Here is a 15,000-nt window from a genome sequence, read left to right on the forward strand (position 1 = left end):
GCAGTACAGGATGTATTGTTGTGTTGTTACAGCAGCAGAAGCAGCCTGTAGTGTTATTGTTAAAGCAGCAGTGGATGGAGTTATATATATATATACATATATATGTGTGTGTGTGTGTGTGTGTGTGTGCGAGACAGATCTGAGAACAGCTGAGAGAAAGAAAAACAAACGATCACAGACGTCACTGAATAGATTTGAAGGTAAAAGTTCGGGCAGTGTAATGAGACATTCAAGTGTTCAAATCCTCTGTAGTTTATTCCAGTTATAAGGAGCAAAGTGGAGGATTAACTAGAGTTAAACCTGACCTGAGATCTGTGGTCTTCAATGTGAGAAGAGAAGTGATGAGGCAGCTTCTGCAGGAGAGCTTTCCAAAAGATGACAGAAAGTAGTTCTGTTAGTTCTGTTCTTGTTTCATGTCGTTCACAGTTACAAGGACGATATCTGGAGAGGCAGAAATTGTACCATGTGTTGTATATATGAACGATGTGTTCAGGTGTCAGTCTGGATCCGTTTTAATCAGCTTGCTCCTGTCAGGCTGCAGAAGGCTCAGGAGGAGCAACGCTGCGTTCAGGTGGAGAAGGTGAAGGTGGAGGAGGAGCTGAGGAGCGAGATCAACTCGGCCAAGCAGGAAGCTCAGCGGCTCCGAGAGCTTCGAGAGGGAACCGAGAACGAGAGGAGCCGGCAGAAATACGCCGAGGAGGAGCTGGATCAGGTAGACGAGTCCACCACCGGGCTTCAGGTCATCGGACAGCTGGGGGGGTCACATGACAGACGGAGCCAGCTGAAGGCTTCGGTACTTTTACTTTTTGGTAGCAGACCTGTACTCCAAACAAAGTGATCAGATCAATCAGAATCAATGGAAAACAGATAACTACTAGAGCAGATTGGAGGAACACATGGTGGGAAATGATGTGGTGAGCTCACGGTTCATTAACTGTCAGGGGAATCTGTTCTTTGGAATCAAGACTTCAGATATGAGTATCCGGCCCACAGAGTATGTTGTTTTTATTTTCTATTAATATACTTTTAAAGTAGTGTACTTTGACATTTAATCATCTATTGTACATATTGTATGTATTGTAGGTCCGTATGGCGTTGAAGAAGGCGGAGAGGGAGCTGGAGTCGCGGGCTCGCTGGGCTCCACCGGAGGCTCTGCAGATGTGGCTGCAGCTGACGCACGAGATCGAAGTTCAGTACTACAACATCAAGAAACAGAGCGCAGAGAGGCAGCTGCTGCAGGCCAGAGAGGGGGTGAGGACAACATCAACACACACGATGATGATGATGATGATGATGATGATGATGATGATGACGATGATGATGATGTCGTGGTGTTTCAGGCGGAGAAAATCAAGAAGAAGAGGAGTTCTCTGTTCGGGACGTTTCATGTGGCTCACAGCTCCTCGCTGGATGACGTCGACCACAAGATCCTCTCCGCCAAGTGAGTGACCTTTGACCCAGAACCGAAGCCTCAGACGGGACGTGTGACCGTTCGTTAAGCCCCACCCTCCTTAGTTACTGTTGCTACGCCTGTCTACAGTTGACAGTGATAACGATGGCACAGTTACCACTTTTTTAGCACAATGGGTCCTGTCAGACAGAAGCAAACAAAAGCAGCTTCTCATTTCTATCCGGCGATCGTGTCGGCCGAGATGACGACCGTCACTGGCAGATTTTAGCAGTAGTAGCTGTAGTAGCTAATTAAGCTAACCGTAGCTCTATGAGTTTGTTAAAAAGTGGGTGTCCAGCTGATTTGTTTTAAAACAAGAATCCTGTAAGAGGGTCTTACATATGTACTTGATCACTACATGCATGATATCATGCTAACAGACTGAGGCTAAAGCTAACAAGTCCCAGGTATAATATCATTATAAACTGATTGTGATGTTAAAGGCTTTTAGCATGAGGGCTGACCCGTTTATCTCAGATAATGTTGGTGTGATAGCATCCGACCGGCTTCCACAGAGTGGATGTGTTAGTCGTGATTTAATGGTAACTGTAACCCCACAAACTAATTAAGTTAGTTAATGATGTGCTGTTAGCCTTTAGGTTAGGATATTACTGTAGGCAGTAAGCTAGTTAGCAGGACATGCTAACATTAGCAGGTTACATGAGACTGTTTAATCCATTCCTTCCCTCTGCACTACACATGTAGAAACATTCAAATATTTAAAATTAGAATAAAACCATAAAATAGAACAAAGTATATAAAAGTAGCACTGAAGGTTTCGTAGCGCCCCCTGTTCCTCCTGTTAACAGCCCCCTCCCCCCTCAGACAGGCCCTGGCCGAGGTGACGGCGGCCCTGCGGGAGAAGCTCCACCGCTGGCAGCAGATCGAGTCTCTGACGGGTTTCTGTGTGGTCAATAACCCGGGTCTGGGAGCGCTGGCTGTCGCCCTCAATCTGGACCCGTCCTTCCTCGGCCTGCGACCTCCGACCCCTCAGCACCTCCTCCTCTCTGATGACCTCGACGACATGGACGAGGACATCCTGTCTCCTGGGACGCTGCAGTGTAAGTCTGAATCAGAGTTTAGTCTGAAAGCATTAGTCGGCTGATATTTTAGATTTTTTATTTCGTGTTGTGTGTGTATCACAGCCTGATATATCTTCTACTTATTATTATTATCATTATTATTTAAACCCATCACTGAGCCTCAATGTGTTCCTTCATCACCATGAGCACACACACTGCAGTTTATCTGGACTCAGTCCCACACACACCGTCCTGCTGCCCCAAATACTCACTAGAGCGCCACGTGGATTCATCCGCCGCTGAAAATAGTCCACTATTATTATTATTATTATTATTATTATTGGAAATGACTTTGCCTTTTTAGTTTTTGGACAACAGTGCAGCTCGATGGCACAGAGGAGGCTGTGATACCGTCACTGTTGAATTTTAAGGAAGTGGAGATATTAAAGGGGCGTGTGTGAACAAACACGTGCTGTAGAGATTCAGACTTTAAAGTGATGTGAAATAAATGATTCACGGTGGACGTTAACTCCTCTGACAGCGCCACTCATCACTACAGAGGCTCAGAAGGGACAAACTGTACAAGAGATTCTCAGTCAACATTCCTGTCAGACACGTTTACCTGAGCTCATCTCCTCTCAGCTCACCTGAGGTCCGATCACTGTCTCCATCCCCTCCTCTGATTGGTCCTCTTTTCTTGGCATCTCTCTCTTGATTGGCTCCCTCCAGACGCAGCGTGGCAGATGGACCGGCGAGTGAGCGACCTCTGGCCCCTGAGTGGCATCGCAGACACCCAGTCACCATGGAAACACTCCGGTTGGCCCCTCCCTCCGACAGCCTCCCCCTCTCTGATTGATTCATACCTCTGTATGATCAGCAGGGATCAATTAGATCAAACAGGCGGCGTTCACATGAACATTTGTGACAAGTCAAAGTGTTGTGATGAAATGACATCAGAACAGCATTAATGCATTAATGTTAGCTTGTTAGCTTGTTAGCGTGTTGTCAGGCAGGTTTGCTGACTTGCATTAGTCCTCTAGCTAACGTAGCTAAAGTAGCTAACGCTCTGTACTGAACACACAGACATGAGATGATGTCACTCTGGTCTAATATACAATATAATTCATCAAATTGTCAAACGTCTGTGAACGTGACGGACGGCAGGTGTCCATGTGAACGCCTCCTCACCTGTGCAGCTTCACCCTCCTCTTCCTCCATCTTCCTCCCTCCGTCTGGTCAGATCAGACAAAGCTGAAGAGTCTCCTCACCTTCTGACTCTCTGAAGACCTGGAACACGTCCTGGCATCCCTAACGTGCACTCACAGCTGCAGCAGTTACATGTGTTTTCGGCTTCGGTCAAGTCAAGTCGCATAGTTGAATGTTTTGATTCCAAAACACCACAGATCCATTTTGAAAGACTACCCCACCCCCCCATATCCCCCATTTTTAAATTAATAACTCAATTTGAAAACTGTATGTGTGTTTTTCTTCACAATAATCGTGTCGTGTCATTCCACAAATTAGGGACGGCTCGTACCACCTTTTCATGTCTGATACTGCAACCTTGAGTGTCTGCCGATGCCAGTCCGGTCCCGTCTTTTTCCTTCTCTTCAACAACTAACACATCTAAAAACTAACAGCTCTACTCCCCTAAAGCAAGAAAGACAGAGCCCACAGCATGACTCAGTGATGGACAGTACGGTACACATGGCATCTTAAGGCGCTCGCAGCTGAAACTCGAGGCTGTTTCACCTGATATCAAGTTAGCTGCTTTGAAAAAAAATATCAAAGAGTCCAAACAGTGCAAGCTCTAAAGTTTCTTTCACGTGTCGCCTCTGGGGCTGAACCGTATGTAAAAGTGCACGTGTTCAAGTTTCCAACGCTGCTGCCAGCCCTCGAAACACACGCTGCTCACCTGTGTTACCTGTGACACATCTGTCTTCACGGCATGTCTTTCAAAGATTAGAGAAGCATTTCCATGATGGTTTAGGCTGATGGATCAGTATCCAGTGTGGGCACGTCCCTCCCTCCCACCACAAATGCAGAAAAAGTCAAGGTGGTCGACTTCATCTGGCTGCCGTTGGCCTGAACTGTGTTTCACTGCAGGCAAATGGAGAAAATAACCAGTAACCAGTTTCCAAAACCTTTGAAAAGCGTCAGTAAGTGAAACCTTAAAAGTCTTTGTCTCTGTGGTGGAAATGCATCATTTTGTACTAAAGATGCAGCAGCTGAAACTTTCTCTCCTGACGACGTGCTGCTTCATGAGTCTGTTGTCTCTGTTGTCTTTGGTCAGTTTCTGCTTTTCAAAATAAAACAACCAACTCAGTGTCACTCCTTCTCCTCCCTCTCCTGCAGCTCAGAGTCTGATGCCCCTGCGACAGAGGATAGGAGACCCCGCTCTGACATTCAGCTCTCAGAGGTTGGTTGAAGGGCGGGGCTTACTTCAACACTTCACATCGCCCCGCCCTCCCAGCGGTCACGCCCGTCAGAATCGCAGCCGTTCCATTGGCCAGCTGGACTTCCTCCCCGTGCCCCCCCCCACTCTCTCCTCCTCCCTGTCTCACCCCTCTATCGGCCCCACCTCTCCTCCTGACCCCCCTGTCCTTTCATCCTGTCCCCCTCTTCCCCCCAACTCCTCCTCTTCTTCTTCTTCCTACGCTGGAGGCACGGCTCATTTTTCTGCTCTGCTCTTTCGTTCTTCTTACTTCCATTCTCTGGAGGCGTATTCCGGCCTCCCGCCTGCAGGGGGCGCTGCGACGAGCCAGAGGCAGCGCCGTCGCTCGGGCAGCTTCGGGTATCTTCCGCTGCACGGCCGTTTTCCAAAGATACTGATGAACTAACAAGACAGAAAGAAAGCAGTCAGTGGGCCTCGCTACTGAAACACTTTGACGAACAGATTTAGAATTTGTAAGATTCATTTATTTCTAAAATATTTGTGTGAGGTCAGAGTTTTACGAATGGTGAGGAGTTAGAGTTTAAGAGTTTCAGGATTAACGAGTAGTGGGGTGGCCACGTCGGATCTTTGTTACGTCTCTCTCCCCCACCTGATGAAGCAGTTAGTGGTCTGGGACCCAGCGTACGCCACACGGCAGCTTTAACGCTCAGTTGGCTTCCTTTTTGCTCTGTTTTCCCTCCTAACCTTTTTTTAACATCATACATTTTCCCCATCGGAATTTGTTTTCTAATTCCGTGAATCTTTTAGTTTGCTATCATGTTCATGTTGTGGTAAAACAAGTATTCAACTGGCTGGGAGCAGCCCCAGTGTAGACCCGGTACATCCCGAACCCGGGGAAAAACATTATTCATTCATTATTCATCAGTCATTATTCTCTCTCTCTCTCTCAGGGACATCATTAACCGCTCAGACTCTGACTCCGCCCTCCCTCTCTCTCATGGCGAATCACGAGGCCTGTACGGCTCCAAGCCCTTCCTCCTTTCATCCAGGCTCCACCCCCTGCAGGGTCAGGGCTCCGGTGTCGGAGGAGGAGGAGGAGGAGGAGGCCTGGAGAAGAGCTCCAGCCTGGGGGAGCTGAGGGGCAGCTCTGCCGCCGCCCTGGCCTCCTCCTGCTCCACCCGCTCTCTCTGCATCACGGCCGACGCCACCGACGGCCCGCTCGTCTTCTCCACCTCCACCTCGTCCAGCTCGCCAGGCAGCGGTCGGGGGACGGGCCTCCAGCTCCCGGCCAGGAGGAGCCCTGTGGAGGACGGAGGTGAGGAGAGCGAGTCGTCCGGCAGCCGGAGGAGAAACGCTTTTAATAAGATCTTTAAGAAGAAGCAGGGACGTCACTGAACCGGAAGAACGCCTCTGCTTCTGATCTCGAGACTTTTATCTGCTACGACTCATGATGAGATCTTCATCTTCATCATGATGAACGAAACAAGCGCTCACAGGGAACATCGGCTTTTAAAGCTTCACTCATTCTGTCATTCAACTTTTCTGCTCTTTTCTCTCCGTTAAACTGAGATCAGATTTGAACTCACTGAAGTAAAAAGTACGACACAGGACACAACGTCCGGGGGACATGGAGCTGAACGAGTCCTAGACCAACACAAACCAACGAAGAAGAACAAGAAAGTAGAACCCTTTAGTGGAGAAAGTTTGACAGAAGATGATCCTCTAGCTGGATGTAGATTCAGAGTAAAACATCTACTTGGAGGAAAATAATCACGTTGAATCTTTGAATTTGACCATTTTCATGCCAAAAAGTCTCAGTTCTGTGTTTCCTGTCAGGTTAGACAATTTTACAAAAACCAGATCTAGAGCGCCATGGAGCTCTCTCAGGATGAAAACCACATATGTCCATGAGAGAAATGAATGGGTCACAGGTTTGATTCCTACAGCGGCAGACTACTGTTTAACTGAGCGACTCTTATTGGAAGTTGCATCTTATTGTATCCGGCTGATTGTTTATGATTGGTTAGCTGGTTTGTCCACTAACTGAGCTGCTGATGAGTCACGTGACCCAACAAGCTCTGTTTGGTCACACAAACAAAACACACAAAGACCACTTTCCCGCTCCGGTTCAGACCAAAGAGAAGCAGCTAGGACTGGATCGTAGACCACCGCCAGTCAGGCCGCCAGTCGCCTCCTGCAGAGTTCAGCCAATCAGAGAGAGGGGGTGGGACTGACCGCTCATTCAGGAAATGTTTGCTTATATTCTTGTTTTGTAAGATATTTATCAAAACTGTCATTTTATTGTGTTGGTTTATTCCTGCCTGTCCTCCTGTTGCTCTGAAGTTGTTCCTGATCAGATTTGAGGGTGTGAGGACAGAGGGAGGGGTATTGGGCTATATAAATAAAATGGACTTGACTTAATAAAATGTTAAATAAATCACTGTTTAATCTACAGCTGAGTGGACTGCTGTTGTTAGCATGCTAGCCACGCTAGCTCCTGCATATTTCCCACTTTGACCTGAACAGACGACGTCTGTCAGCAGCAACATGTTCAGGCTGCCAACAAACTGAGCGTTTACATCTCAGTATGAGACGATGAGCAACATCTGAACCGGGTGCAGTGCATTGTGGGATACTGAGGACCAAATCACACAGCAGTTGTTTTGGACAGAATCAGAACAGAAATAGTTTGAGGACGGGGCGGGTTGCAGGTTCAGAATCAGAATCAGAAACTGTTTATTGCCAAGTAACATACATTATAAGGACTTTGCTGTGGTCTGAAGGTGCTAATGTTTCGACAACAAATAAGTAGAATATAAAAGGTAAAATAAGAATAAGAATAAAAATAAGATAAGATAAATAACAACAAGTGCAGTGACCAGAATAAAGTAAAGTGTCCAGATAAAGTGTCCAGTAGGGGGTGGCCTCCTGCCAGAGGGGAGGGGGTCGAACAGATGTTTGTCTGTTAATGCATTCCAGATGCATGATGGGAACTCACACGGCCTTTTTTTGTCAACTTTAGACTGTTTTTTATTTTGAGCTGCACCGATTAGTCAGAAAATGAATCATCAACTATTCAGATATTACATTTATCGTTTTGGTCCTTTTTCAAGCAGAAATGTGAAACATCCTCTGTCTCGGGATGATTTTCTCTGTTTTATGACTGTAAACTGAAAATCTTTGGGTTTGAACCGTCAATCAGACAAAACAAAGCAACTTTTGGCTGTTGGACATCGATCAATGGAGAAAATAATCAGCAGATGAGTCAGTCTGCTTGTGTTTCGACAACATCTGACGTTTTTATTTCTCTGGTGTTATATTAGTGTCCCCCGATGAAGACGCCACTCTGCTGTTCACCTTCATCCAAACAGAGCCGGAGGTCTGAAGTTCACCTGTAGAGACGGAGGATTTCACACACACACACACACACACACACACACACACTGTAATCTGTCAGCTGGTGTGTGTGTGTGTTTTGTCTGCAGCAGGATGTTCAGCGGGATGTGAGTCAACTTACTTACTCTGAACCAAGATGAACATCACGACGTGTTTATGTAAAGAAAGTCAGTGAGCTGCTGTGTGAGGACTTCATTACCCAGAAGTCCCGTCACGCGATGCCGACAAACTAAACATCGAGTTTCAGAAAGAGAAAAACACGAGCAACATCCTTCAACAGCAGTTTTATTGAAATATCTAAAACCAGAAACATTCGTACAGATTCCAGCGTGCTGCTCGTCCTCCTCTCAGTCTGATCTGTGTTAATATTGACAGAAATGATTCATCCTCCTCTTCACTCACAGCTCAGCATCTCCCTGTTGACTCGCACAATATTGACTGGAGGCGGTGCGTTCACTGACCTGTCAGTTTCTCGGGAAATCTGCCAGATAGAGACAGACGTTTAACCACCAGGTGGCAGCGCAGAGCCAAGTAACATTTAAGGCTTCATGTTGGTCTGATAAGGGTCAAATTCAGCTGCTGCTCCCTTTAAAAGTGCCGATAATATGACAATTCCACCTTAATCTGACCATGAAAAGTTTCCTCCTCTTTAGTCCAAAAATGCACAGATGCTTAAACTTAAACTTGAACTAAAATAAATATTCAGTTTCACGTGATCAAATAAAACACCTCCGATTCATCTCACGGTCTTAAAACTCGACACTTTCACATCCAAATGCATGAAAAAGAGACGCATTTGTCGAGTCACAAGTAGATCTCGAGTCTTAGTTATGAAGGCCCAAATCAAGACCAGCAAGTCCTGAGTCAAGTCCCAAGTCAAGACCAGCTATTCCAAGTCAAGTGGTGAGTGGAGGACAGCTCAGGGAGAGCAACAGAGGAGGGGTCCCTCTCCCAGGACGGACAGACAAGGAAGATGCCGTGTGGACAGAATAGATCAACAAGTCAAGACCAATAAATCCAAGTCCCAGTCCTAACCCTTAAACAAGTACTACATGCCCAAATTTAGTATTTAAAATCAAAGTGATGTGTTTCCTGTCGACCTGTTGGCGCTATATAAATAAAATTGAATTGAATTGAATTGAATTGAATTGAATTGACCACAGCAGGGTCTCCACAGCTGGACGAGACCATCTGAGGTGCTGAAGTGGAAGTCTTTCTTTGTCAATAGAAATGTAAAGTTGTGTAAAGCGTGACTCCTGCAGAATAAATGTATTTATTTGTATTTATTACTGTCTGTTATTGACAGAAGCTTTCATGTTGCGTAACTTTTTTCTGGTCGCATTAATTTCTCCATATAAGGTTTCCTCCTTCATAACGCAGAGTGTCTTCCTGTCTGCTTCACTCCTCCCCACTAACCACGTCCTGTTGCTCAGAGGACAAACCGCCAACACTGATTGGTCAGAAGACGGAAGTCAGGCGCTACACTTTGTTTTGTTTATCTGTAAGAACCAGAATTCTGCCTGCAACAGGAAACACAAGTCCTCCATTCAAAACCTCATTCAAAAATCTGTCGTTTTTATGGCGGTGTGTTCCTCTGTGCATCTGCCCTCAAATTCACTAGAATTGTGAGTTTCAGATTCCCTCTCCAGTATTAAGTTGGTGAAAACTCAAAAGTGAAAAAATACAAAAGGAGAAATGAAAGAAGAAAATTTCTCTGCTCGAGTGACTCAACTTCCCTTTAGAGCACAGGAGACATCCTGCAGAGCCACAACCGGCTGCAGGTTCCTCTTCATCCAAATTATCACAACATCTGAAAAACACATAACACAAACCATCTACACACACGGGGTGGACAAAATAAGAGAAACACCTGAGCTGTGTGATATGAGCTCATAAGGAGGAGCTGATGCACTGTGGTCTATAGAGCATGGGCAGTGTGTAAAAACAAAATCTATCAAGTATCAAAACTCAGATCCAACCAGAACCATTCATTTTAAATTTAAAGGTACACTAAGTACAATTCCCAACTACTCTACTACTGTTACTACTGCAGGTTGATGTCTTTGCTTTATTTCTATAGAAATTAATTTGCAAATACTTAAAACCCTGAATGGAGGCTCTGAGGATCGAGGGTGTCGATGATGTACAGATTTTAAGGCAAATGTATGATTTGTCATTATGTAAATAAAATTGACTTGATATCATCTTATCACAGATAATATGGAGCACATTAATTAGACAGATGCTATTATTCAGTAACACAGAGAGAACTATATAACTGAACTTCTCATTGTCCTGAGGTCTCCCAGGTCTTCTTACAGTTCCAGAGTCCAGGTTACAAACTAAAGACGAGGCAGCTTCTACTGTCTGCTCCTGGACTCTGGCAAAACGTCCACTGAGCGTCTTTAAAAAGACGTTGCTATGCTAGCTGTCCGGTTCTCTGGATGGCAGCGTCAGTCTGTCCTCGTCTCAACAGCTGCTGGATGGACTGTGATGAGATGTGGTTCAGACCTTCATGGTCCCCTCAGGATGAACTGTAGTAACTCTGGTGATCCTCTGACTCTTCATCAGCGCCACCATCAGGTCAACATGTTCATGTGTCCAACACTTTGGTTTATGACCAAATACCTGCAGAACTGATGACGTTCATCAGCCTCAGCTGGACTCTGTGTTTACTGCTAACTAGCTAATGTTAGCATGCTAACACGCTAAACTAAGAAGGTGAACATGGTGAACATTGTACCTGCTTAACATCAACATGTTAGCATTTAGCTCAAAGCACGGCTGTGACTCAGAGAGTTGATTTACTACTTTGTATAATTGTTTTCTGCTCACGTTCAGATGTGATAAAGCTGCTTATTCTGTGTGAACATTAATTAAACTAAAATCACATTTTATGGATCAACATGAAGCTGCAGAGAGGGGGCAGTCCCCCCCCCCCCTGTGACTCTGGTTCTATATTTAACCTGCAGGCCGACTCTCACTCACACATACTCAACATAAACGAGGCCGCTGAGAGACGACGAGCAGGATGGAGGTAAAACTCTCTAACTTTTAACTCTCTGCTGCTGCGTGAGTTGTGGTCGTTGTTGTTGTCGTGTTGTTGTTGTTGTTGTGTTGTTGTTGTTGTTGTTGTTGTTGTGTGTGTGTTTTCTGTTGGATCAAAGTGGAGTTTGGAGGAAAGCCAAAGACAGTTTGATGAAGCTGCTGCAGTCGCTTCATCACTCGTCACTTTTAAATGTTCCAAAAACATTTCTGATTTATTTATTTATTTATTTACTTATTTGGGTGTGATATGATAATACATTAGATTTGGTTGGATCTGGCAGAGTGTGGTGAGCAGCTGCACATCAGTCGTTTGCATCAGATTTCATCAACATGGTCATCGAGGTGTCGCCTGGTCATTTAGTCCTTCTATTAAAGTTGTATTTGTGCACTCATCTTGTATCTTTAGCAGTTTAATGAGTTTTCTTTTTAGAAATTTAAATAACAAATATGTTTTTTCACTCACAAGCACACACAGAGTTCAGTGTGTTCGTCAGATTTATCAGAAGATCAAGTTTCCCTCTTTTAAATTCCATGTGAACTCCAAGAACTCGAAAGTCGGATGTCGGAGCTTTCCAACAGCACTTAAACGCCCCACATATTTGTGGATCAGAGGACATGAAACATGATGCACAAATACAAATATAGATATTTTACTCATTTGAACTATTTGTGAAGTATAAAAACACACTCATGCTGCAGCTGAATTAAAGTCAAATAACCTGCAGAGCAACGTGTGTGTGTGTGTGTGTGTGTGTGTGTGTGTGTGTTCACTGACCTGGAGGTTACTGCAGGTCAGTGACAGCACATTCATTAACATTCATTAACATTCATTAATGATGAATATCCTGTTGGTCTTTTGTAAAATTTCTGTAAATTACTTTGTTTTCTCAGAAGATTAATTTCAGTTTTGTCTCTTTGTGTGGAGAACAGAGATACGTCCTGGATGTGTTTAGCCTAGCTTAGCACAAAGACTGAAAGCAGGGGGAAACTGTTAGCCTAGTTCCATCAAAAGAGAAAACAGTGTGACAGAGTGTGAATTTGGGCACATGCTGACGACTTTAACAAATTAATTGTATCAATCGTATTAATTGTATTAACTGTATTAATTGTATTAAGTGTGGATCACAACGTATTTAAAACAGCGAGTTCAGTTCATTTCAAAGAAATTGCTGCAATCAAGTTCAACTTTGGTAAACTTGAATGCAAAAGATTTGTACTTAAAGCAGAGTTAGCCGTCTTCTCAATGCTAAGCTTTGAGGGGACGGAGAGCCGGAGAGTCCAAAAACTGACCATTAGCAAGCTCGTTATCTCGTCAATAACTTCTTATTGAACAGAACGTCTACGGGAACTATTGTGACTGACTAGCGTTAGCCCGGCTGTTAGCTGTTAGCTCACCAGCCGCTGGGTCACCAAGAGAGGCAGACTGATTTCACTGAGACACTTTCTGGTGTGATCAGGCTGTCGGTGTTATAGTTATTAGTTATTAGTTATTAGTTAGTTATAGTGGTTATAAGTTATTTAGATGCCAGTGAAGGAGGCCCCAGGTGAAGTCGTCAATCCAAAATGGTGGTCCTGGATTTCATCAAACAACGTGCACCGATTGTTTTCTATGAAGACTCGCGCACCGACAGCGTCTTGAAGTGCGTCATCGCCGGTTGATATACGGCAACGCGTGACGACAAACCGCCGTCGACTCTCCAGAAGGGCGGCGGTTTTTCACACGTGCACGCTGCGGTTTCCATCCAAGCCAAGCGCAAATTAAAAACTGAATCTCCAGAAAACGGTCAACAGAAAATATGAATGAAAGCTGTGTGTCGTTCGTTCGACGTTCCACACAGGTCACATGACACCAGAACCATGAGGTGTGTCTGAAAGCAGACCAGGAGCCTCCCGGGGGGAGGGGGGGGGTCTGTGTCGTTATCATCATCATCATCTGTAGTTGAGATAAAGATAATGATTGTTGATAATAATATTAAACTGAAGACATCCACAGGTATGGAAACTAAAACTGTCACACGTCTGGAGTAAGTTTTATAATTTTATATCAAACAGGATGAAGAGCAGCTAACAGGAATGAATACACACACACACACACACACACACACACACACACACACATTTAGAAAGAGGAAGTGGTTTAACGGTTGTTTTTTTCATCACTTTCTGTCTTCACTTTATAGGTCGACTACACACTGGAAAGAATGAGCAAGACTGTGTGTGTGTGTGTGTGTGTGTGTGTGTGTGTGGACATGTATTACTCATGTTGTGGGGACATAAATCCGTTTGCACAGTCACATTGTGAGGACTCACCTTCCTTTTGAGGTCAAAACGTCATTAAATTTTAGGGTGAAGACTTGGTTTAGGGGCAGGGTATGGTTAGGTTAGGTTATGGTTAGTGTTAGGCAAGTAGTGGTTATGGTTAGGTTAAAAGAGGGGCGGTCTACGTCCCGAGGGCGTAGCTGGTGATGCACAGGCACAGGTAAAATAATAATAATAATAATATAAAACTCTATATAGAATATAGGGTTAGAGTCAGTCTCCAGGAAATGAATGTAAGTCAATGTAATGTCCTCTGAAGGGATGGAAACACGCCTGTGTGTGTGTGTGTCCACCAGGCGATGTGATTTCATTATCTGTTGAATGTCAGCTATGTGAGACCTTCAGCCGAAATGGATGTGGATCAACCCCACGTCAACAGCTGTGTGTGTGTGTGTGTGTGTGTGGTTGTCTGATCCTTTAATAGACTTGTACTGTCCTCGTGTGTTTGGACTGAAGTTGTTGATATTTTCAGAGAAGAAGACAACTCTGTCTGATTTGCACTACGTCCAGTTTTCATTGGTGGGAAGCCGGTGAGGGATTAGGACCCTGTTGTTGCCTGGTAACCAACTATACGGACGGACATTAGACGTAGAAGCAGTAGAAGCAGCATTAGCAGTAAAGATGCTTTCAGATTGCGAGCTAAGCTAACATGAATGTTGGGCTCCTCTCAGCCTGCTGCTGTCCACTACACACCCACAGTGTCCTCGTGCAGCTGGACAGACGGAGGAAATGGTTAGCAACATGACAGTTAATATAGCCACAGCAGCAGGAGCACACATTCACAAAATACAACATGTAAATCAGACAGCTTTGCATTATATGCCTCTTTTCATGGAGCTAGGCTAACAGTTTCCCCCTGCTTCCAGGCTTTATGCTAAGCTAGGCTAAACGTGTCCTGGACCTAAAGTCCGTATGGACACACAGAGATGAAACTGATCTGAAACATCTTACTCTCAGATCACCATGTGGTTAAACGGTGAACCCCCCCCCCCCCCCCCGGCTGTTGGATTAAACAGGTCAGAAACATGTGTGGCATGTTGTCGTGTTGCCTCAGAGCCGAGTCTCTAATGAGCAGCTGCTTTCCTGATGACCACGCTCACATTTCCATCCTAACATGGTCACATGCAGCAGCAGAGACAGGACGAGCACGTCGTCTTTTTATCCTTTAACTTCTCTCTATCACGGAGGTAGAAAAGCTCACACCTGGAAGCCTCCCAGTACAACCAGTCTGACCCGCTGGGAAGCTTGAATGATCTCTAAAGCTTCACTTACACGTCTGCGTTTTTGTAAAATTATTGACTTGATTTTTAAGGGTTGTGTGAAATAACGTTTTCATCGTCCACTTCATTTTAATGAGTTACTGGTGATGT

The 15,000-nt window shown here is 45.0% G+C and overlaps 2 protein-coding genes across 2 annotated transcripts in view; both read left to right on the forward strand.

The window, feature by feature from the left end:
- Nucleotides 1-7,319, forward strand: part of LOC139294843 (stromal interaction molecule 1-like) — a 20,275-nt gene extending 12,956 nt beyond the window's left edge. The window contains exons 9-15 of the mRNA XM_070916789.1: nt 535-712; nt 1,084-1,251; nt 1,341-1,441; nt 2,276-2,511; nt 3,202-3,288; nt 4,828-5,266; nt 5,818-7,319. Of these exons, the coding sequence (XP_070772890.1) occupies nt 535-712; nt 1,084-1,251; nt 1,341-1,441; nt 2,276-2,511; nt 3,202-3,288; nt 4,828-5,266; nt 5,818-6,262 (1,654 nt within the window). The 3' untranslated portion in view covers nt 6,263-7,319. The remainder of the gene's footprint in view (nt 1-534; nt 713-1,083; nt 1,252-1,340; nt 1,442-2,275; nt 2,512-3,201; nt 3,289-4,827; nt 5,267-5,817) is intronic.
- Nucleotides 7,320-11,270: 3,951 nt separating this feature from the next.
- dub (duboraya) overlaps nt 11,271-15,000 on the forward strand; it is a 9,409-nt gene continuing 5,679 nt past the window's right edge. Inside the window, exon 1 of the mRNA XM_070917773.1 lies at nt 11,271-11,300. Coding sequence (XP_070773874.1) covers nt 11,295-11,300 — 6 coding nt within the window. The 5' untranslated portion in view covers nt 11,271-11,294. The remainder of the gene's footprint in view (nt 11,301-15,000) is intronic.

This window comes from Enoplosus armatus, chromosome 13 (assembly GCF_043641665.1).
Source record: "Enoplosus armatus isolate fEnoArm2 chromosome 13, fEnoArm2.hap1, whole genome shotgun sequence".
In the NCBI taxonomy this organism is placed as follows: Eukaryota; Metazoa; Chordata; class Actinopteri; order Centrarchiformes; family Enoplosidae; genus Enoplosus; species Enoplosus armatus.